General features: G+C 40.0%; 1 protein-coding gene across 1 annotated transcript in view; it reads left to right on the top strand.

Moving 5' to 3' along the window:
* The window catches only part of galnt9 (polypeptide N-acetylgalactosaminyltransferase 9), a 109,767-nt gene that overhangs the window by 63,047 nt on the left and 23,410 nt on the right, over positions 1–23,310 (top strand). Inside the window, 1 exon segment of the mRNA XM_038704785.1 lies at positions 5,691–5,808. Coding sequence (XP_038560713.1) covers positions 5,691–5,808 — 118 coding nt within the window.

Here is a 23,310-nt window from a genome sequence, read left to right as displayed (position 1 = left end):
TGGCAGTCTCCAGAGCCTCAGGTATCAACAGCATGTTGTATTTCTTAGGTAGCCCCTTCCTTGCTCCTTTCTGTATCTCTGAGAGCTGACGAACCTCTCTTTGTGTTGCCTTGATCTTGGCCTCTAGCCTTCTCCAAGGCATATTTGTTGTACCTAATCAATCTTTAGTTGTGATAGGAGATGATTGCTGAACGCTGAGCTATGAGTTGTTTCTTTGTCAGTGTTGATAATGGGTTTCGAAGCATCCATATATCCCACAGTCTCTGCATATATCCCCTCTCACCGGGATTGCTTGTATAGTAGCATTGCATCAGATCCATATTTTATGCTCTAGTCTTGTTCCAGTAGCCCATTTGTCATCAGGTTTCCCTGGTTCCCTAGTATGGCTGATATGAGCCATACTATGGTATGGGTTGCTGTTTCACTCATGGCTCTTGTATTTGCGGTTTCACTCATGCCTGAGGTAGACAAGTAGATTTAAGGACCTTGTCTAAGGGTCCACCAGGATACCCCCACCCTGACCAGAAATCAATCCCACTATCACCTGTACCAAAGGCAGTTGCATTAGCCTGTGAGCTATCCAGGAACTCTCTCTCTCTCTCTCTCTCTCTCTCTCTCTCTCTCTCTCTCTCTCTCTCTCTCTCTCTAACACCCCTCTAGAGCCTGGTCAACTTTAGTATCAAGAATAGACATTGCAAGAATTTAAGGAGCCTGCCTCAGGATCAGAGGCTTCACACTGGGTAATGGGTGGCTGGGGAGGCCTGTGGTATTTTATGGTCAACCTTGTCAGTCACTCAGTTGCTTGAACAGTTACTGGAATCAGAACAAAGCAAATGTGTTGATTTGTCACTTAAATCCTTTGCTGCTGCATTTTAGCCACTATGCACACATGAAACACACTGATACAACTATAAGCTAAAACATTCACACATACTGGCGGATTTTGACCAAGGGCAACAAAAACTGAATTCAGTACCAGAGTTTCATTACTTTGCTCGGTCCAGCGTAGCCAAAGCAGTAATGGTTTCATTTGATACAGTTGGTCTCATACAAATAAACAGAATAACATTTCATACTGTGGCCCTAAATATTGAATGTCTTATCAAAGCTCCATGAAAGTCATGTATTATTCAGCATCAAGTGCTAGACTTAAGATAGGAGAAAGATAAGAGAACAGCCTCAGACACTGTAGAGCTGGTTCGTGTTTCCCTATTGACACTTGGACTGATCGCCTCAAGGACCAGCTGTGTGTCGGCTTTGTGGATTTCTATTGGGAATCATTCTCCCACTTGTTTCCTCATGGTTTCTGCCCATCAACAACAGAAGCTCAGCTGCCATCCAGAGCTCGGTCTCCTGCCTTTTCTGGTAGTTTGGATGCATTCAACAACAAAGCGAGGAAAAGGGCACAAGAAGGCACAAAACTGTCACATTCTGAGAGTACAGAGGATTGCAACCACTTTGGAGATCTGACAAAAAGAGGTTTTCTTTGGCAAACACAGCAATTATTGACAAGACAGAATAGGAAGACAGTGGAAATAGCTACCAAGTGGTTTTGATGTGTGGACAACAGCCTGAAATCTTTAACCAAAATGACTGTTGTCTGTCTTTCCTAAGTGGAAAAAGTTTTAGCTTTATAAGGAAGGTCTACACAAAAAATCTGTGTAATTTCTTAAGATTGTAATCTGTTGTGGCCTAAAGGAACCTGTTTGTTGAAAGGATACTTCAACAAAATACTTCAGTCTAACCATATTGCTTAAGCAGATTACAAAAATCTGCTGACTAAATGCATTTGAGTGCAGTACATGAACATGACGTAGGGAGAAGAATTAGCTCCTCTTAATGACATCAGCTCCCCTAAAAGCATGACTTGTGATATTTTAGGGGGTCTCTAAAATATAGACAGCATGCTTCATTGCCATTAATTTCTATATTTCTCCATCATGGATCCATGCGTAATCAGGAGTGTCAGTGTCCCTCTCACGGAAAAAAGAAAGGTCAGGTCGCAAACAAGAAACGTAATTGTAGCAAAATGGCTACATGTGATAATAATATAATAAGACAAATGCTGCAACTATTAATGATTCAGCAGTAAGAATCACAGTCTGTCTCAGGAACAAAAGGTGAGCTCCCTTGAAAGCTATGGTATAGTTCGCACACTGTCATTATTATTGGGCGTGGCTATGTATATCAATAGTGACTTTCATGGTTAAAAGGTTTTTTATGATAGTAAAATTATGACTTTAAAAATATCGCTGTACTTATTACTTTTAAAAAGCTATTTATTAATTACTGAAAATGTCATTAATGTGTGCATTTACTTTGCTACCTTACTTGAAGCATCAGGGCTTTCATTACAATTTGTAATGAGAGGTCACAGGCAAGTCAGATGTCAGGGTCAAAAAGCAGTTCAACTGCAATGTCTTTATCTGGGAGAGGATGAGTAATCTTAAATGAAAGTCTTTAACTTGCCAGATGTATCAGATGTTCATACTGCATACTGCTAGCAAATGATTTGGGGGCCAGAGTTAAGGGGTGTGAAGGGCGGATGAAACCCTGCAGGCTGACCATCTGTACACTAAAAATAACTAAACCAAATGACATTAAGTGAGAACTGGAAGATGCCACAATCAATCTGTGATGTCTACTACGGTTTTCACAAACACACTTTGTCTTGAGTTGCTGTTTGACAAACCTTAGAGCAGTGATTACTCTGTGCTGTACACATGTAGGTAAGGTAAGAGCCAGAACAACAGTGCAGGTGAAAAAAAGTGGTGATGGAGAGAGAACAATGGCTGGGTGTGTCATTCCCACTTACAAAATGTTACAAAAAAGCCACTGGAGAGTGTGTTGTATTTCACACACAACTAATGGCAGGGCCACACAGAGCAGAGACTGTGGTTGTATTGCATCAAAGTCTATTGAACACTTTTGTCTGTGAAGAAATGGGTACCTCTGCCTCTTCTATGATTGATTTTGCTTTGTTTGATTGCAGAACACTGCTGTAAAATTGTGAGTCAGTGTCACTGTTTGATTCTCGAGATTTGTACAGTATTCATCCTTACTATCTGCAGTTGTGGTGAACAGCTGGCTGTGATTATTCATTTAAATGGCTTCAGTTAGTTGGCTCTAGTAGGGGATTTACTTTTTCATGCCAAAATATTGCATGTTTGATCACCTTGCACACTAGGCAAATACAGGAGGTACGAAACATTGCTAAAATTTGTTCTCTTTTCTTTCACTAAACATTATCAATACATAACCCACCAAAGCAAGAGGTTTTCACTTCATCATCACATGCATCTGACGTAAGGCGCTGAGTCTGTACTTAAACACAGATTGTTAACATTGCCAGGAAGCTTATTCTAAAAGGAACACTCACAGAGAGCTGCACAAAGTTTGCAGACAGGCAAGGTAGGTTACTTGTCAAGAGAGGAGAAAGGATGAGGTGAACAGGGCTGAGTCTGTCTTTTTATCTGCACAGTGAGTGCAAATACTGGCACTTCAAAGCCTCCCCGTTACCATCTTATAATTTAAACAAAAACTATATGAGACAATAAGAGCGAACAAGTCAGCAAGCATGAGTAATTTTAACAAGTGTGGAACAAAGGTAGTAGGAATAATTAGCTAATGATAGCAAAGACAGTCTAAGCATTAGTTTAAGTGTGTGTTTTCCACTAAGAAGTGTTTGTCACTGTATTGTTGGATGTATATGCGAATAAAAGAGCACAACTAAATGGTTAGTTATAACTTCACACTAATGTTTCTTTAAAATGTCTTAAATGAGCAACACATCAATTTGACACATAGCACCTGCTATGAATGTTAAGCTGATGTAAATGATCTCGTTACTGTATTCCCTCTGGTTAAACCAGCCTCCGTTGGTGTCGGGGTGTTCGGTCCTGGTCTGTGTTCAATGAGAGGCTGCTGAGCCTGGTTCTGTTGCCTGCTTGCTCAGCTCCTGTTCTGGTGCTCATTCTGGTGCCGCTCCCCAGCAGCTTTCCCTGCTGGGTTCCTTCACGCCGGGCCTGAACACCTCCTCCTCCCGGAGATCCATAGCTCCTGCTAACACTCCCCCGGTAGTCTGAGTACCCAGGTAGAGACAGCTAATCCACGTTGCAACAAAAGAGATCAATACTTGGATATTGTCGTCACAGGCTTAACGGCCAGGATGGAGCTTGAGATTGTTTTTTTGACCAATGAAAAGTTGGTTGACTAAGACTCTTCTCATTAACATTGTGAAGACATTAATAGTTTAGTCGACTATTAGGAGGCATAAAGATTTATGAAGTTTACACTGCATGGTGGTGATCCAGACAGTGTTTTATATAAGGGTCTAAATCTAAAAGCAACTTCCTTTTTGGCTCCCACACTGTATGGCTCAGTGCACTCTTTTAATACAGAGTCAATGAATCATAATGCAGCTCCCTCCTGCTGGTACTTCCTGCTGCCATGTCTTTCAAACTGAAGTGAAAGACACACATTTGCCTCTCCTGTGTGTTTGTGTGTGTGTGTGTGTGTGTGTGTGTGTGTGTGTGTGTAATAATATATGGTGAACTTACCCCGGGCGCCATTTCAGAAAAAATAATAAAGCCACTCATTGGTCACTTTAGAGAAAAAATAACGTAGCTCAGTACTCTGTATGAATGTAATGCTTTTTGTGGGGCTTTGTCCCAGAGCACTTAAGAACTGACAGATAATAGTAGTGAAACGCAGCCCTGGGGGGACAGCAGCTAAAGTGGGACCATTTCTTTTCGTAAAGGTGGAAAATAACCACTTTCTTTGTGTTCTGAGTGAAAAACACTCTCTTACTCTACTAGCTGAACTTGGTAGCTTTTAAACGGTAGTAGTTTTGAAAGTATTTTAGGTACTTCTGCTTAGTGATAAATATAATGAAATCTGATAATTACATTGAAAATGCCATTTTGGTTTGTTGTACTGGAATGGGAAGGGGAATAGGACTTGTGTAATGTATTATTTTTTCTCTATCTTCTATAGTACTTTTAATTTCATTGCATTAGTATTTTTTGCTAACTAATTTTACTATAACAGTGTATCAGATGATTATGTGTAATATGAAGGGTATAGCTCAGAGATGAACCCACAGAGAATAATCCCACGACTCTGCAGTTCCCCTCAGAGATCCAGAGCATTATTTGCATATTTCCATTCTTTGGTTTCACTTTACTGTTTTGGTTCACTCTCACCAACCTCATTTCCAGCAGCAGCAGGCAGCTGTTTTCAGCAAAAAGCTCTGATAAAGCCACTTTACGCTTCCTGCCCATCATCTCGTTGCCCTGCAGAATCGGATATACTGCATCTTAATCACATATGAGACTGTGGAGTTGAAACAAACAAGAGTCTCTCTATGCTGCACACATGCATTAACCACAGTTAATTTTATCTCCAGTGGTAAAATATATTTTTTAATGTTCATTTTACCATAAAATCCCAATTCTCCGCGCATGAACATGCTCTTGCAAGTTTCTAAATCAGGAAGGAAAAACCAAAACTGTTTCATACCTGGACATTTACATTCAGTTGATCAGTCTCTAGACTGTACGCTAACTTTACTATGAAAACACTGGAACCGGTAATTGCATTGAATATTTTAATATTCTCTCTCTGTGTATACAGGTTTAGTGGTTAGATAATAATAATTCAATAGATGCTGTCTCTCTGTGCTCATCCAGAACTCCAGCTATGATTGGCTGCTCCTTTGTGGTTGATCGGGAATACTTTGGTGACATTGGTCTGCTGGATCCTGGCATGGAGGTCTATGGAGGCGAGAACATCGAGCTCGGCATGCGGGTAAGGACCATACATTATTACTGATGCTGCTGTTGGAATGGATTCACACTGGAAGGAGACTCTGATAAATAACTTGAAATATAGACTTTATTCTTTTTTAAACTGAGTTAAAAGCCACTTTGTTAAGCAGAAGATGAAATTCCTCACAGAATTGCTGTAAGAAAAGTTGTTTTTAATGAGCCATCCCTTCAAATCTGGAGGAGTTTTAGTGTGCAGATGTACACCAGGAAGGCCACACAAAAAGCCACAATTACAAATCCAATATTTGAGGGGGTAATATTTAGATGTACAGTCCTGGTCGGAAATGATTTGTGAAATCTATATTCAGACTTTAGAACAGCTTATGATGAAGTTTTCTTATGTTTCCCAGCCAGAGGGCTACAGCTTAAGATGCAAAACCCAGGGGCGTCAACAGAAGCCATGATTAAACTTTGCAAAGTTTCTTAGATGGAAGTGCAGGAGAAAAAAATCCCCTTAATGCAAATCTTCAGCCAAACCAAAGGCTCTAAAACCTGTATACGGAAAATGTAAATCTCTTTTGCTGCTGCTTTGAGTTGAATTTAACGCTTCATGTGAGCGAAGGGCCTGCTGAAGAATTGGTTAGCGTTTAAATTCAGAAAATGTTTCTCTCCAGCCAAGTGGAACCATTCTGAATCTAAACGCACTCCTTGAGCTTATTGGAATGAGAAATGCTTGAAAGATCCCACTCCCTCGTTTAACGTCATCCCCACATCCATTTCAAAATCTCGAGATGGCTTCAACAACACCTCTGAAGTGTCGGACGCCTTTGAAAAAGCACTGAGACCAGAGAATAGATCTTGGTTTACAGATTGCGGCAGTGCTTTATTGAAGCCAGAGACATTTACAATTGTTGGTGACAATTTCAGAGCCTCTCATTATTCCACAGAGTAGCTTTTCCCCATACGTCAATAGCATGTTTTTTGCCATTGACAATAATGACACAATCATCTTTTTATGTCTTTACCTGATAGTTGTTTTGCACTTATCATAGAGTGATATCTTAGCATTATGTATTATGTGGCAACTGCCAACGGCCTCCCCCAAGGTTACACAGTGGTTTGTCATTTAGTAGAGCTGCTTATATGTACCCAACAAACCATGCTCCTGAGTTAGACGAGGTTCATGGGGGAGATCACTTCAGCTACAGCAGCTAAATAAAGTTAGCACAACCCTGTTGAATTATGTGACATAGTGTAACAGTGATGTTCTTTTAGTTCTCTCACACACAGAAGCTCCTCACTCACAGTCTCTGTGAATATTTACTGTTGCTTTTTGATGCAAGTGAAGTATTCCTCTCTGCCTGCGAACACAATGCCATCACAAATGTAATTACCTCTCCTCCTGTTTGCCCTGTCCATGTGGAAGTGAAACACATGCCACAGAAAAGGGGCTATTCATCACATGTACAAGCTTGAATAGGTCTGCAGTCAACAACCAGCTTCAACCATTCATATTGTACAGCCGCTAATGGAATGGAGATGGGCTTCTGGCGAGTGGACAGCAATTACTGCTCTAAGGCTACTACAGCTCAGGCAGCTCACTGTAGCGCCGGCTGAGGAGTTGCCATTTGGGATAGGCTTGATTGACAAGAACATGTATAACAATTAGCCAGGGCAACTCACAATGGCTGAGCCTGCCCAGGACCATCTGACTACAGGGGGCTGATGAAAGGCAGGGTTCACACCGAAAGGTTATGGCGTATTTATAATTTATTGTGCGTTCCAGATTCTGTGTCTAGCTTTGGGTAAAACGGCTTCCAGGATCCAAAGAACTGGCCTCTTTGTAAGCAGAAAGGAGACTGGCATGTACAGGGCTGATGATAGAGTACAAAGCACTGCGTGCGGTGTTGTTTCCATGAGGAAGAGAATGAAATAAAACCAAGGGAAAGGAAAATAAATCATAGATCCCACTGAAGTTTTCTGTTTGTTCAGGTGTAATAATTTACAGGGTAGAGCCTGTGAATGAAAAGAAATGAACAGAGAGACGGTAAAACTGCAGAGACAAAGAAAATGGATATCTAAAAGATGCTCCCAGCATGATGTAGCGAGCGATATATAGGCTACATAATCTATAGCCACACCACTAATACATTATACAAACCTTGTAAAATTAACTAGAATCAATTGGATATATTTTTTACTTGATCTGCAACTGATGCTTCTTACTCTCATAACACATTTGTCCCTTGTGCCACATCTATTAGCTAAGTAGGAATTTGATATCCTCACCTTTTAAAATAACTGGAAATGGCCTGTCTGAACAGAACATCCTGCCAGCCACGAGGCTCCGTTTGCAAACAGAGAAAAATGTTTGGGGATAGAAATGACGATTTCTGCCAGGAGTGTCGATATGAGTTTATCTTGTAATGCGTCTCCCACCCCTCCTGCATTGCTGAGTCTTTGCTGATAGTGCATCTCAGGAGACCAGGACATTGCTTTTCATTTCAAAGTTCCTGTGGGCACAAGTATTATGCTGTGGTAACTCTGTCAGCAAGTATACTACTACATCAAATCAATCAAGGGTCATCCCTGCAGCTGCTCCTCATATGCTCCAGCTAGTTCCACAAAAAGCTGATGTGTAGTGAATTTTTTCTACATATAGTTTAATTACTCTCACAACTTCTGCAAAGCTAACAGCTCGTATAAATTAAGATAAGGGAATGACAGTCAACATAGTGTTAAATATGAATCAGTGATTTGGTGACTAAACCTTAACATTTGGGGTCCACTTTTTTCAAATTTTTTCACACTATGATACCTTTTATATTTGTATAGAAGTTGTCAGGGGCCATTGTTTATACTATATTTTTCATTATAAAGTAATCATTTTTCCTAGCCTCTGAAACGTCATACCACATTTAAGTGAACAATTAATCCTCAAAAATATTGTTAAAAAATTAAATAAAGACAGATTGTATTAAAACATCATCGCAGTGTATCGAGACAGGTTTGGGAAACTGTGATCAATGCAAAATCACATCCTTGACTTAGTTCATGTACATGGCCTGGGCTTTAAATATATCAGTGAAGGTTTTTTTCCTTATAGGCCACAAGTGTACAGGGCACGCTAACAATGGTATTTAGTGGAAGTAAAGAAAGGTATGAAGGTACATAAAGCTCATAACTTATGAAATAATAGTGTTTTACTTTACTCACTTTGATAATTTTGTTTATTCTACATGTGTATTTTTTTTCCAGTAAATCACAAAAAATCTTCTAACTCACTTGTATGTTGAATCATGACAGTAGCAGAAATTAATATGACAAAATTAAAGTACTTAAACGGGCTATATGTAAGTTTTTGACTTTAATAAATCTAATTTTCATTGCCTTATTGTCAATGGGCTCAAAACTCACTCAGAAATGAAGCACACGCCTGTTTTCTCCGTTGCTCGCATCAGCCACTATTCTGCTTTTAATGTGAGGTCTCCGGGTCGGATTCAGCCCTGTGCGTGCTCCCGAGCCTCTCTCAGACTACAGCGACCACACGGCAGCTAACGAGATGCAGTCCACTAACACCACAAAACAACCGGCTCACAGCAAAACACAGGCTCAACATAAGGATACAAAACAACTATAATGGTCTATGTGATGTCATCCTATTGTAATGCAACCACAAGCAGCCAGCTAACGCTACATTAACCCTGACCTGCTGGTGTTTGCTTCAAAACGTTCAATTTAGATTTATTGCCTTTTACCGATACACAGCTTCTCCACCTCTCAGTCGCTGTAACTAACATGACCCACATAATATACAACCCAGTGGAAGAGCCATCCACTAACACTACAGTAAATTTACCTACTGCGGTCTAACTGTTATAAAGTGTGACACAATCTCGTTATAATATTCAGTCCAGCTCACTAACCGTTTCATTATCATCCAGTACATGTAGCTGTGCTGAAATTGCTGAGCCTCCAGTGACAGATTCACAGATAGCAAAGACTGAAAGCACCAGGCGAGCTAACGCTGTAGCACGTCAGCTAAATCAATGCAGTCACTGTAACTTTATCATGTAACGAGCATGGATTAGTTCAACATCAAGCTGATAAAAATATTACTGTAACGTTGCAGTGGGAGTTTAACTGAGTTTCCACCATGTTGTGTGAAGCTGGCTCCCTACCTGTCTATAGCTGCTCTTATTTTGCCTTTTTTCGGGAGTAACGTTATTGTGCCAATATGCCGGTGTCTCGCTGCGCTGAATCAAAGGTACGGCGCCGGTGTCGATCTGCCTCTGAGATGGGAATGTTGAAGTAACAGAACCTGAACATGTCTGAGTGAAAAGCCACAGCCTGCAGGATTTCTGTATGAAAGTGGTTGTGTTTCGGATTCTACTCGCTCATGAGTTCAAGCGAGCACGCGTACGAGCACACACCTGGTAGCAATTTTAAAACCGCACCGCTAGTGGCCGCTGGAAACTACATAATGCCCCTTTAAATAAATATATAACGAAAAAATTGCCACTAAAGGCGTGTCTACACAGGAGGCGTTTTACATAAGTTTTTTTTCTTTTAAAGGTCCGTTTTTATCTGTTTAAGGCAGCTTATTTCAATTTTGATTGCTGGTTGATGCAGGAGAAGGGGAAAGCTTTATGCAAGCAGTGTGTGCCAGTGCAGACTTGGTAAATGGGGAACTCGAAAAAGTTGAAACCACATGTTAATTAGTTTTTTAATAGAGGCCTGCAGTCCCAAACACAGTTCAGCTTAAACAATTAAGTACAGATCACTACTTAGAAACTAAAATCACAACATCCAGTCATTCTTTCGATGTTTTGCCAGCCAACATGATGGCAACCTCCTCTCTGCCTAAAAAATGTGTTCAGTTTGCCATCAGAAAACTATCCAAGCTGCTTTATGAAATATGTCTTGTCTTTATAACAGTCCAATAAATCAGTCACTCCCAAATCTAAGAAACTCAAGTGTGATCTCATGGGGTGGCCAGCTTGTCTCAGTGACATTCATTAAACTCACCAGGAACTCCGTTCAGAAGTAATGAACATCGAAACCATTCTAATTTTTTTCTTTGAAGTTTCATCTCCATAACCACCTGGGTTTGGCCTCGGGGCATCTGGTCATAATCTTTCTGTAGTGAGGAGAATGGAGCTAATTAAAGTCTAGCAGCACCAGCAGCTATAGAGGAGTGGGACATAATTACACTTCACTTGGTCCCGTCTGCATCCCATGCAGAGATATGGCAGTGTGATGACAGTTTACAGTACAACAGTTCAGTACATGTATTACTTTGGGTTTAGATTAGATTGATTTAAAGTTTTTTGTATTAAATATTTCATAGAAAACCAAAACCACCAACACGGTAAGCAGCTGGAGCAGCAGCAGTTAGGGTACTTTAAAAACTCTTAGTGCCCAATTATTGCCATAACTTGCAACAAAAACCTCACTATGTCTCTCAGTTGTACAGTCAAATTTGAACACACAGACATGATTCACAAAGTTTTAGATTCTTTTGATTGACTTACACTTCCCAAGAATATCCTATTGATATCCTCGATCAGTGGCACCCCCAGAAGATTTTCCTAGGGGTGGCCAGATGGGGCCATTAAAAATCCTGGGGTGGCACACTAAACCAAAAGCCATAACTGAATTTCAGGAATTCTATTATGCAGTATATAGACTAGTTGAATACTACATACACATATGAGCTAAGGAATAATAGACTAAAATAAGAAACCAAAGTAATTCACAGTAAAAATTGTCTAACGTCCGTAGACTAAAACCAGTTCAGTTAACATTCCTAAAAGAAATCCTGTTTAATGTGTTATCTGTTAGGCATTAATTGTTCTTTAAATAGGCTAGTTGACATTTTCCTTTAAGAGACAAATACAGCTTTTATTTGTAGGAGTGCATTGATGGGGAGGAACAAAACATTTACTGGGAACAAGCCAACTCAAGATTACAGACATCATGGAGCATAAATATTTTTCTTTTAATTTTTCAAACAATTCAAATTGAAATATACAATATGTGTCTGTATAGAGTTGTGTAATTATTTATTAACATACTATTTCACAAGTTTGGTGTTATTCTTGTTACAAACAACTACGATAGTTATTCTTGAAATATCCCTCACAATCCAGCACAACAATTTGCCCATGCAGGGACCAGCAGCAGAGTCAGGATGATAAACGATGCTTTCACTCACCCCAGCTGAGGTCTCACCTGAGGAGAAAGGCGGCATGATGGCTTTCCCTCTGGGCAAACTTCTGGATGACTCTGAAGTTTTTCAGACAGCCCACCGACTCGTTGTGGCCCCGCAGTGTTTGTTGTGCTGCTCAATGGAGCGCCTGTTGGGCAGCGATGTTTGCCCTTCGAAGTAACATTGAGCCCAGTTTCATCATCCGGGTGACTCCCGCTGTTCGCATGTTTTGCAATCCACAGGACAGTCTCCATCGGAGCATAACGTTAACAGCCGGTCACAGACAGCGCTGTCAGGGGCTCCAGTGCTCGTACCACGTTAGCTTGCTGTTAGCGATGGTGCTAACCTGTTGCTATCTGCAGACTATTAGCTCTAACACACAGTACAATACACAAAACTGTGTAGCAGTGTGACAAACTTATTATAAACTAGCCAGGCTACTAACTGTCTCTGTACATTAATTAAATTACACTTTTCTTTCTTCTGCAGCTTGTCGCTACCGCCACAGAAAACGCACACATTCGGCAAAACACCGGTGTACTCCAATTCGCTCTGCCTGTTAGTCCCGCCCCTTAACCAGTCACAATTTTAGAAAACTGATTGCCATCTACATGGACGAATCGGAGGCCTCTCCTAAAATAAACATAATAGTCTGTCACACCTCAGGGTCAGAGGTTACCCTCATAAAGTGAGCCTAATATGAGAACACTGCTATTTACCTTTTAACTCACATCAAGGAGTTTGGTTGGTTTACTTTTGACTGGTGTCAATGTACCAAAATGTTACAAAAACCCCTGTAATGTATGCACAGGACAAAGCCTTAACCAACACAGAAATGATTCCCTCTGTTGTTTTTGTTGTTGGCAGATGAACTGCAGACCTATGGCACCTAGCTATACATCTGATGTTTCTGAAGTTGATCTTATACCATACTGGAATAGACAGGACCAGCTCATAGCACCTGTGTTCAATTTCCTGAAATATTGTGGTGACTTCTGCTTAAATTCAGCTTCTATGCAGTTTGCTTCAGCTCCAACTGGGAATGGAAACATTTTCCAAATTATTATGATACAGTATGTCATTTTGTAATAAGGAATATTTATTCATGGTCAAATATTGTAGATTATATAACAGCCCTGATCTAAAAGATGGATTATCCCTTGACTAAGATGCTTCATTTACCAGTCAATCACATAATAAACCCAAGAAACCATACTAAAGTTATCTGCATCTTAGGCCTCCCACCGCTCTCCTATCACAGTCCATAATTTTTTCCAGATTGCGACTTTGCTTGATAAAAAATAAATAAATACAAAAAACCTGTGAACTCAGGATGAGCCTGTAAGCATTTTTTCAAGCGTTACAATAACAGGTGCTGCTTCAAAGCAGTTGGTAGATGCAGTCAGATGTTGCTTTTACTGTAGTTTATTTTGAGAACATCTGCCCCACTGATACAAATATGAAACCTGGACACTTTAACATGGTTGATTAACCTCACAAGCCATCTGGCTAGATACAAATGGATTCAAAGGGAGTTAGAACACTCCAGATGTGTTGCTTTGTATTGTATCAGGTCTTACATGTATGCATGTCTGTATAACTATACATTTTATTCCAGTTTACATGTTCTCCCCATTTCTGTGTGGATTTCCACCGGGTCCCCCGACTTCCTCCCACAGTCCAAAAACATTCAGGTTAATTGGTGACTGCAAAAGTTAAATGGTAATAGATAAATTATGGACTTGCACATGCACATATCCTGTCATAATACAGGGATATTATTACTATTATAGTACAGTTAAACATTATGAGACTGTAAAAAGGATTGTTTGAGTGAAACAGCTCTTGAATGTTTCTCTTAAGCACGGTAAAAGTTCTGTCTGCATTTTTGGGAGTTACTTTCATTTTATGCTGTGTTTTGTTCTAATCTATGGGTTGGAGTTTATAAGGGGATAAGGAGGTTGACAGTGACTGTGGCTGACTTAAGCTGGATTTATACCTCTTATGCCGTACCTATAGTGGCTCTGTGTGTAGGCTCTGAAGCTATACTGTAGGCTAAATTGTAGCTGCCGTGTGCTTCCTCAAAATGAAGATGGCAAAAAGAAAACAGGCCGTTTGTGTTTTATTCTACAAATTTCTGATGCCGGGAGAGATTGATAAGAACGAGTGAAAAAATCGAATACAGTGTAACGCAAGTTGAAACAAGGCTCCATTATCTTTTAATACATTCTTATGTCTGTGAAGATTCTCAGTCATCCGGGCCATAGTTATACAAGGGAGATTAGATCAAGGGCAACAGGACTTGGTTTAAGATACCTGAAGAAGTTTCACTTTTCAACCAAGAGGCTTCTTCAGTTCTGACTGACTGGCAGGGTGTTCTAGCTATTTACCTATGTGGGGTCGTTATTAAGGTGATGGATACCACTTTGTTCGTTAATGCTCCTGGCTGTTGGAACAACATTGTGTCATTGTGGTAGTTGGAGTCACATGATGCCAAGTCTAAACTGTCATTAGCATTGTCACATGAGGTCGAGTATTGTTCAATCTACTGGGAAGGGATGAAAGGACAGCATTGTTGATGGGGGATAAGTGGTGTATCAGCCTTCCTCCCCTGTTGAGATATGGTTTCTCCACCACGGTGTAAATGCCTTCTTCCATCCCTCTTTTGAACCATCTGTTATATCACAGGCATGCATCATACACCTAAGCTGCAGGTGCTTTGAGCGGGACTCCTATTAACCCCTTGCATCAAGTTTAAATCCAGGCTTACTGCATTGAGAATCAGGACTCAGCAAGACTGCTTACACCATCAAATACACATCGGCTCTGCTTTTCACAGATAGTGATCCTAAAGCTCTGCATTTTGGTGTTAAAATCTTCTCACTTCAGTCAGCCTAGCCCATAAATCACAAGTACAGGACCATGACATTCCGCAAGTAAATGTTATTGTAGTTGTTGTGGCTTACTGTCAACTTTCTGAAAGAATGCAGTAACATGATGGCAATGCCATGCTCAACACTGATCTTTTCCCAGGACTAACACAGTGAATTTTCAAGTCATCTACAGGCAACAAGGAGTTATCGGGGGCTGCTGTGATAAGCCCTGAGCAAGTTACTTCCTGATAAGTTCCTTTTGGAAACAGCAAGGCTGTGTGCGCTCTCTCTATCCAATCATACCACATCACACTGAGGATTCTCTTGTGCTGGGTGATGGAAGTATGTTTGTGTGTGTTTCGGTGGGATGTCTAATGTTTTTAACATGCAGGAACATTCAGATCATACAGATTATATCATGAACATTTCTGACTTACACCCAATATCTGTACCGGTCACCTTGGAGTCATACAGGCTGCAGCCCTCCATAGCGAAAGTGGTCACCTTGAAAAGGGCAGGAATGTCGTTATGAAGCGGCATTAAGCGCCAGCCATCTGTGGACACCAACCATTCTGGCAGTTTAAAAATCACCAGCATGCCCATGTCCATCAAGCAGCAAATTACAGTGGGCGCTGACCATATGTGAGCCCTTTCTAACTAACCGAGTCGTTCCAAAAATGAGAACAAATCTTAAGGGATTCTGATATTACACTTCATCAAATGGAAGAGATTAATGCGGACAATTATTGGATTAATGCCATAATGAGGAATGCTGTAGGAACCTGTGGGCAAGGCACCATACATAAAATAATTTGGTTACATGCTGTATACAGTTTCCTTTATATTATTTTATTATTATTCCTGTATACAGTAACTCCTGTGGGGATTTTATCTATTTCAGGGCTGTGATACTTGAGTCAGGCCTTAGGTAGCCTTAACTACAACCCTGCTCTGTTTGCTAATCCCATTCCTGGTACCGAACTGATGCATTCTCTCACAGTGCCGCCACAACATGGGAGGAACCATCTGCTCTCTATCAATACAGTCAGAGTAAAGGTAACAAAAGCATTGGATATCGATTGGGCATTTGTCTTTTTCAATGTCTGCATTATTTAGTGGCTGAATCAATCCATAGGGCTTAATAGACTCAGGTTTGCTTACTCCATGGTTCATTACTGTATGTTCCAGCCTGCATCCATCTCAGGGAGGAGAGACAAGTGAGAATAGATGCAGGTGGAAACGTTCTGACTCAGATAAGGTATTGTTTCAGAGGAATTACTGCAGCTATTGATGGACTTAACTGCTGATGTATGGCGAAGAGGAGCAGCTCTGCATACGTTTTGTGTTGTTGTGGAATTTACTGTAGGATTTGCATTCAGTCAGCTGGCATTATAAACGCTCATGATTTGCATTCATCTATGTGTTCCATGCAAGACTTTTATTATTGTCTGGTTGTTACTTCAGGTCCTGCTGATCCAGGCTATATCCGTAATTTACGCCTCAACAGATTGTGTGTTTGGAAAGCATATTTTATGTTTAAAAATGATATGTAGCATACTCCTCAGTCTGAAATGGCTTTGGAAAGATAACATGGCTTCTTGAGCATCAGCATACCTCAGAGAGTTGCTGCTTTGGTGTTCAGGGCCACGGGGATAAGTAATTAGACAGACCTTGTCAGCTTGCCTATTATCCATGTGAATCATAAACTTCATTAAAAACCTCTTTTCAAGAGTGACTGCAGATACTCCCACCTTAATTTGAGCACATTTTGACAAGGTAATTAAAATAATTTTAGATGAATTGTGCTTTTCACATCCTTCTGCAACTCAGGACAACTGAATTATATGGAGAAGCATCTCTGTGGACAGGCTCATCACCAGGAAATACAGTAACGTTTAACAAGAAGAAGCTCATCTTATCATTATTAGCATTAGTTAATCTGTTCACGTAATTGCCTCTGTTAGATGTCTCAGAGTCAGGCTGAAAACTTGAAATGATCTGACAAGGCCGAAGTATTTGAAGAGCACTAGCACGCATTGATTTGGCCACACCAGCAAATCGGCAGGCAAATCAAAGACAAAGGCCAGCAACCGGATGGAATTAGCTTTTGACAGGCATAGTTAAAAGGGGCCCTGTATCTATCTATCTCTCCATCAACATCTTCCATTTTAACGATGTATGAGGAGGAGAGGCTGAAAACGAAGGCATGAAATGAAGTGATGGCCTATGGGGAGTGGCTCATATCCAGCCTCTCAACGGAGAAGGGAGCCTTCAGTTCCCAACACTTTGAAACATCACTCATCATTACACAAGACCTGGGAGGAAGGGAGTGAAGGAGGCTAGCATGGCAGTGGTGACATGACATGTCAAGTGACTGGGGAAAATGTGTTGAAAAAACAGGTGTTAAAAAGAAAATGAGTTTAATGAAAGAGGGCTCAGTGTACCCTGCCGTGGGTAACGAATCTTAAAAGAATAGTTAAACATTTGGTGAAATGCTCTCATTTGCACCTGTTTAATATCATTCTCTTGTCTGTGTGGTAAATATGTAGGTCCCACCAGTAGCCAATTAGATTAGCTTTGAGTAAAAACTGGAAACGGTGGGGAACCTACCTGGGCTCTGGGCTCTGTCCAAAGGTCAAAAGAAGTTCATCTAGCAGCCCCTCTAAGGGTCAGTCAATATCATATTATATTTGTTAATTTCTACAAAAATAGAAATGTAAAAACATCACATTGTGGTTTTTCCAAGTGGTTATGTGCAGGGCAATTTCTTGGTTAGATGTAGTGTCTTCCTGGACAAAGAGATATGACATTTTAATAAATTAGCTTTAGAGGTGTGGGCTTTTTGCCCCTGTTTCCAGTCTTTACTGAGTCTATGCTAAGCTAAAATAACTGGCAGCTGGCTGTAGCTTCATATTTAGCATACAAACATGTGTCTTCTCCCTGTCGACAAGAAAAACAGTGAAAAAAGTATATTTACCTAAATGCCAAACTATTCGTTTACCAGTCTTTATTTTACATTGCACAGTTAAAAACCAAAGAAATGGCATAGGCTGTTGAAGGCTCGTACAAGGTGCAACACATCAGTCAAATGTCAGGTGAACTGAATAAGACTTCAGGATCAGGCTTCATGTCACTGAACACACAATGACTCTGTGAGTATGTTTTGCATGGTGCTCTAATTTTTGCCTTTCAAAGGTTTTCACACTCAAAGAAAAACACTTATTAGTACACATGTATTTACTCTATATATTTATTATAGTTATTTTAAGTGACTTCTTAACTAGATGTAATGTTGTTGGAGCTCTGTCCTGATTAGCAAGCTTGATTGTGCTTTTGTAAAGATATGAATTTATTATTTATGCTAATTAAAGGCCACAGTAGGCTCTGCCAGAGACCTGTCAATGTTGCATTTCCTCTTTGGCTGATGAAGGTCTATATATCATTGATTCTTAACTTTTTAAAATGCCAATGTGAAATGAAAGCATCTGACCTTATCGTGTTAGATAAGGTCTAATTCATGAGATCAAAAACAAATCCCTAGAATACCAAAATTAATGTTATAAGAGTAGCGTTTTATTTTATGCTGTTTGTTCACATTATAATTGTTACCTCTGTATTTCTCTATTGACGCTCTCCTCACTCACACAACAGCTTTGATAAATGACTTGCTACCATGTGATATTCACAGCTTTCATATCTGGAAATTAGTGTTGGTGTGAATAAACATTGCATAGATAGTGACACATTCTAAATGAGTGAAATGTTATATCCATGCCTGTTTTAATATATTCGGCCTTCTCTGTGTTTAATAACTGTTTTGCCAGCGCAGGATGATTCAACACATCACTGGGAAGTCAGATTGTATCCAGAGTACACCATAAAATCACTTGCTATGTGTCTTCATGTCTTTCTCCCCATAACCTTAAAAAAAAAAAAAGAGAGAGAGAGAGAATATAAACATACAGTCTGGCTAGCCTGCACCCTTAATAAGCATTTCCTGGCATTTCTCTGAAACGGGTGAGACTTTTTGGGATGTTATCCTGCAAAAAGACATCCCTTGGGTGCAGAGATTGCAGAGTGGAGAGCATTTCAATTAAAAACAGGGACGTGTAAAATTCCCCAGACACAACTGAGTGCACACAACTCATTATCTCAAGTGGATACAGCAAGTTTGTGGATGGCTTTCATCCAAGATAATTGTGAAAATGTCCGTGTGAACTTGAAGGAAGTCCTGTGACACAGGTCTGCACATGAATCCATCTAATGTAACTTTACCAAGAATACCTGAAGCGTTTTTATTTATTTATTTATTCTGCTGAAGGTTTCACTCACGGATTAAGAACTTGTAAGTGTTTTTTATGACTTCCATCCTGAACTCCAAAGTGGCCAAAAATGATATATTTATATATAAATTAATGCAGGTTTGAGGTTTTATCATCTTTGATTGGTAAAGAAGGTTCTGACCAGAAATGTGATGGAGGCATATTTGATGGCTGCAGAACAGTCCCTGTTTCCTCTGACTGCAAAATCTAGCTTCATATTCAGCTTCTGGACTTTCAGACATTCTGTATTTTTTGATGTCTTGTCTATTTTTTTTACCAAGGTGAAAAATAGTCATACAATATATGAAACACATTTAATTCTAAAATGTAACTCATCACAACAATTCTTTTTAGGAAGGGTAACTTTTAATTTCTTATTAAGACTTTATTTTTACGAGTAAAAATACAGTTATCTACTTTTACTTTGCTACATTTAGTTTATACCTTCATTACAACTCATCTACTATGCATTTGGGTGCCTGAGCTATTGGAGAAGGCAAATTATATGCAGCGTCTTTCATATGAAATAGTTGGCTACATGTCCATATCAAGATAACAGCAGATACAGGCAACACCAGTAGGCTAGGCAGCAAGCATGATATTGTAAAATGACCTTATCAAGGAAAATTATTGTTTTAAACAGAAATAGCGAAATTAGAGATATCAACATGCAAAGCTGAGTGCATTCTCTAGAAAACTTGTCAACTTGCTAGTTTTTGATCATAAGTAATGTAATCATAACAAATGCAAGCGTACAGCTGTCCTTATTTACGACAGCGGTATATTACATTCCAAACCGGTAGGGGCGCCAAATCACTGCAAAATCTCATACACACTATATTACAATATTAAACCACAAAGTAACTTGTACTTTGAGTAGTTTATTAACCAAGGGCTTTTACTTGAGTAGGTTGGAAATTGTAAGTTTTACTTTTACTTGAGTACAGATTTTCAGTACTTTACCCACCACCACCAAGGTTTTGTAGTGGTAGTTCTCATCTTAAGTGAAAAAGTATTACAGCCCTTCTGGTTTTCTTATCATTTTGTCAGGGACTGACTACCACCTGGCATTTGACATGCAGGGTATTTGTTGTCTGATAGGACAGAAAACCAGCTTTGATGTGTTCTCAAGTACCAGAACTGAGAGCTGCTGGATTAATGCATAATTATGATCAATGAATTTTGAATGCAGCAGTCACACTGCAGGATGATGATCTGTTCAGGTTTCGAAATGTCACTTGCATGCAAACGGAGCCTGTTGAATAAAAACAGATAAAATAAAAAAGGAACAGATATTTAGGCTTATTTCTTATAGTGAAATTATGTAAAATGTTCTTTTGAATAGACAGAAATAGAGACCACAAAGAGTTGTCGAAAGTTTGCATAATCACAAGCCACCACACTGAGAGCTGCGAAGAATACTAAATAAATGGAACAGTTTGAAAGTAGAGATGAGTTATATAAAGTTAATTTCCAGTGTTCTGCCAGCAGTGCAGTAATGACACAGTAGTAATTATCTTCTGCTCCATATGGAGAAGAACAAATGACAGGAGGAATTCATGCATTTTCATGACATTTAGTGAAGAAACTTCAAGCAAGTAGGTAGATTGGCAGTCAATTAATGCCCCCAGTGACCCAGAGAGGTTACAAAATTTCACACATGACACATTAAGTAAGAGCCTTGTTCTTTTGTTATTTTGTGAATATCCCTCAGTGTTTCTGACCAGAATGAGTAAAGTCAATGTTACTTTTTTTTAAATTGCAAGCCACTGTAACTTGAATAAGGATGATGGGAATGCAGTCATACCTACGATATCTGGGGTGTCAGACAGATGTAAAATAATTAAACTGATGTTGAAATTTACTTCCATAGCTTTATCCACAGCAAAGACAATAGCAATTATGTCTCATAGGTCACAGGGTGGACAGGACCTGGACAGGAATGGGATCCTGGTAAAAACTTACACATTTGTAAAAAGATATATAGTGACAGTCACAATCAAGAGCACAACAAAGAGTTTTCTATCAAGATGAAATCATTTGAAAAATGTCACAGTAGAAGACAAAACAGGAGAATCAGGACACAGTTTTGAATGTGCGTGTTGCTGAAAGGGGCTGAATGCTATGTCGTCTTCTTTTTGAAAAGATCAATACACCCAGTGAATCAGTCTGTCCTTCAGTGCACACAGCTCCAGATAATCGTTCTCTCAGTTATGTTCAAAAGTAGATCCCTGCACATTTTCACACCTAGTTGTCTGTGTCTGTGGCCGAGCTGTCATGCACACAGAATAGCTGAGAAAGGTGGAGATGAACTCTGGCTGACCCCAGGAGACTGCTACATTCATCTGGGCAAACCTGGGGCTTCTGTTGCTGCAGGATAGTTTTCCTCCCTGTCTGTCAAATCTGTCATGTATGCATATCTTCAGCACTACTTTTCACCATCTCTTTCCGTGTTCTTAGCTGCTCACTGGCTCCTTCTCCTTTGCCCTATTTTCCATTTTGACCACAGAATTTCTGTTTCTGACAATGTCTGTAACCAAAACCAACAATGTGACATTCACACCCACTTCATGCTGTGATTGGCCAGGTGTGTGGAAGTGAGAAATGAGGCAGGGTCTGAACTTCTCTCTCAAGCTCTTTCCCCCCCCCCCTAAAACTATTTGGCACTTTTTGTGTATGGACGGTGGGTCTCATCAACATCAATAATGAGACACACTACAGAAATGAGATGAATTAGCTGGCCACATGATGCAGCGGAAACAATCTTTTCTTTATGTGGGAAAAACAAAAGAGATTGTTATTGACTTCAGGATAACACACACTCAACACCCCCCTGCTGTCCATCAATGGTTCTATTGTGGAGAAGGTGAGAAGCGTCTAATCTTTGGGTGTGCATATTACAAAGGACCTCTCCTGGTCAATGAATGCTACATCTGTTGCAAAGAAAGCCCAAAAGCGCATCTACTTCCTCCGCAAACTGAAGAGAGCAAGTACCAATCATGGCCTCCTTTTATCGTGGCACCATTGAAAGTATCCCGACCAACTGCATCACTGTGTGGTTTGGAAGCTGCACTAAAGAAAAACTGAAAACCTTGCAGTGCATATAGTGAATACAATGGAACAATCATAGGTGCCTCACTCCCACCCCTCTAAGCAGTCAGCACCCCACACACAGCCTCTTTAGTCTCTTGCCATCAAAGAGAAGGTACCAGAGTCTCTGTGCCCAGGTTGTTAGGATGCTGAACACTCCCCCCTCTTCTCCCCTCTGCCCCAAAAGTCTAAACTGCAAACCCCAAACCCACCCATATCCAGCACCAGCCATCTTACTACAAAGGACCGCAAAACAAACAAAAAATGCTGCTACTTAGCTTTGTACTGTGGAAACAGCATGAACAATATTTTCACTATTGCACCGCAGACAGTTATTTATATTAGACATTTTTCGCACTAAAGTTTGTAAATTATTTGTAATTTATTTGTTTGACTTGTAAATTATTGGGGCCTTTGTTGTCTCGCATTCAACGTGAGTCATGAGAGAAACACAATTTCAATCCTCTGCGTGCCTTGTAAATGGTACAATTGACAATAAGGTTGACTTTGCCTTTGATATGTCGGGTCAGATGGCTGGAATTCCTTGCAGCATCAATATTTCCAAAGAACAACACTAGGTTCATTTCAAGTAGTAGCCTGTTAAATTTATTCTAATCCCATTTATTTCTCTGGATGTCTGGCCATGCAAAAGTTAACCGAAGTCTTGCCAACAGAATAAAAGGATGCAGAACAAAAGAATCAATTGAGCCTGATAGCTTGACACCAGATCAGGGAGTCTGTTGTTTTAAATATTATCCTGCTCTAGTGGCTTTTCTCACTTACATGTGAGTATATTTTACTTTTTTTGTCATGAAAAAGGCCCAGATCTTAAATCCGAGACCCGTCTACATGCCCATCATAAGCCTCTGTATGCTGCATTTTCCCAGTTTATTGACTGTATTGTGTAATGGTGCTGATAGAAACCTGTTTACTGCTGTTAATAGCTTTTATGTTTTTTATGGCTGATGTTTTCTGTAGCCCCGTGGAGCTTATCACGCAAATGGTCCAGCTGCAATTAACTAACTGCATGTACAGAGACAATTAGA

This window comes from Micropterus salmoides, unplaced genomic scaffold (assembly GCF_014851395.1).
Source record: "Micropterus salmoides isolate LMB-PRFRI ecotype aquatic unplaced genomic scaffold, ASM1485139v1 Ms_hic_scaffold_7, whole genome shotgun sequence".
Taxonomy (NCBI): domain Eukaryota; kingdom Metazoa; phylum Chordata; class Actinopteri; order Centrarchiformes; family Centrarchidae; genus Micropterus; species Micropterus salmoides.
This window is presented reverse-complemented; position numbering and strand designations above follow the sequence as displayed.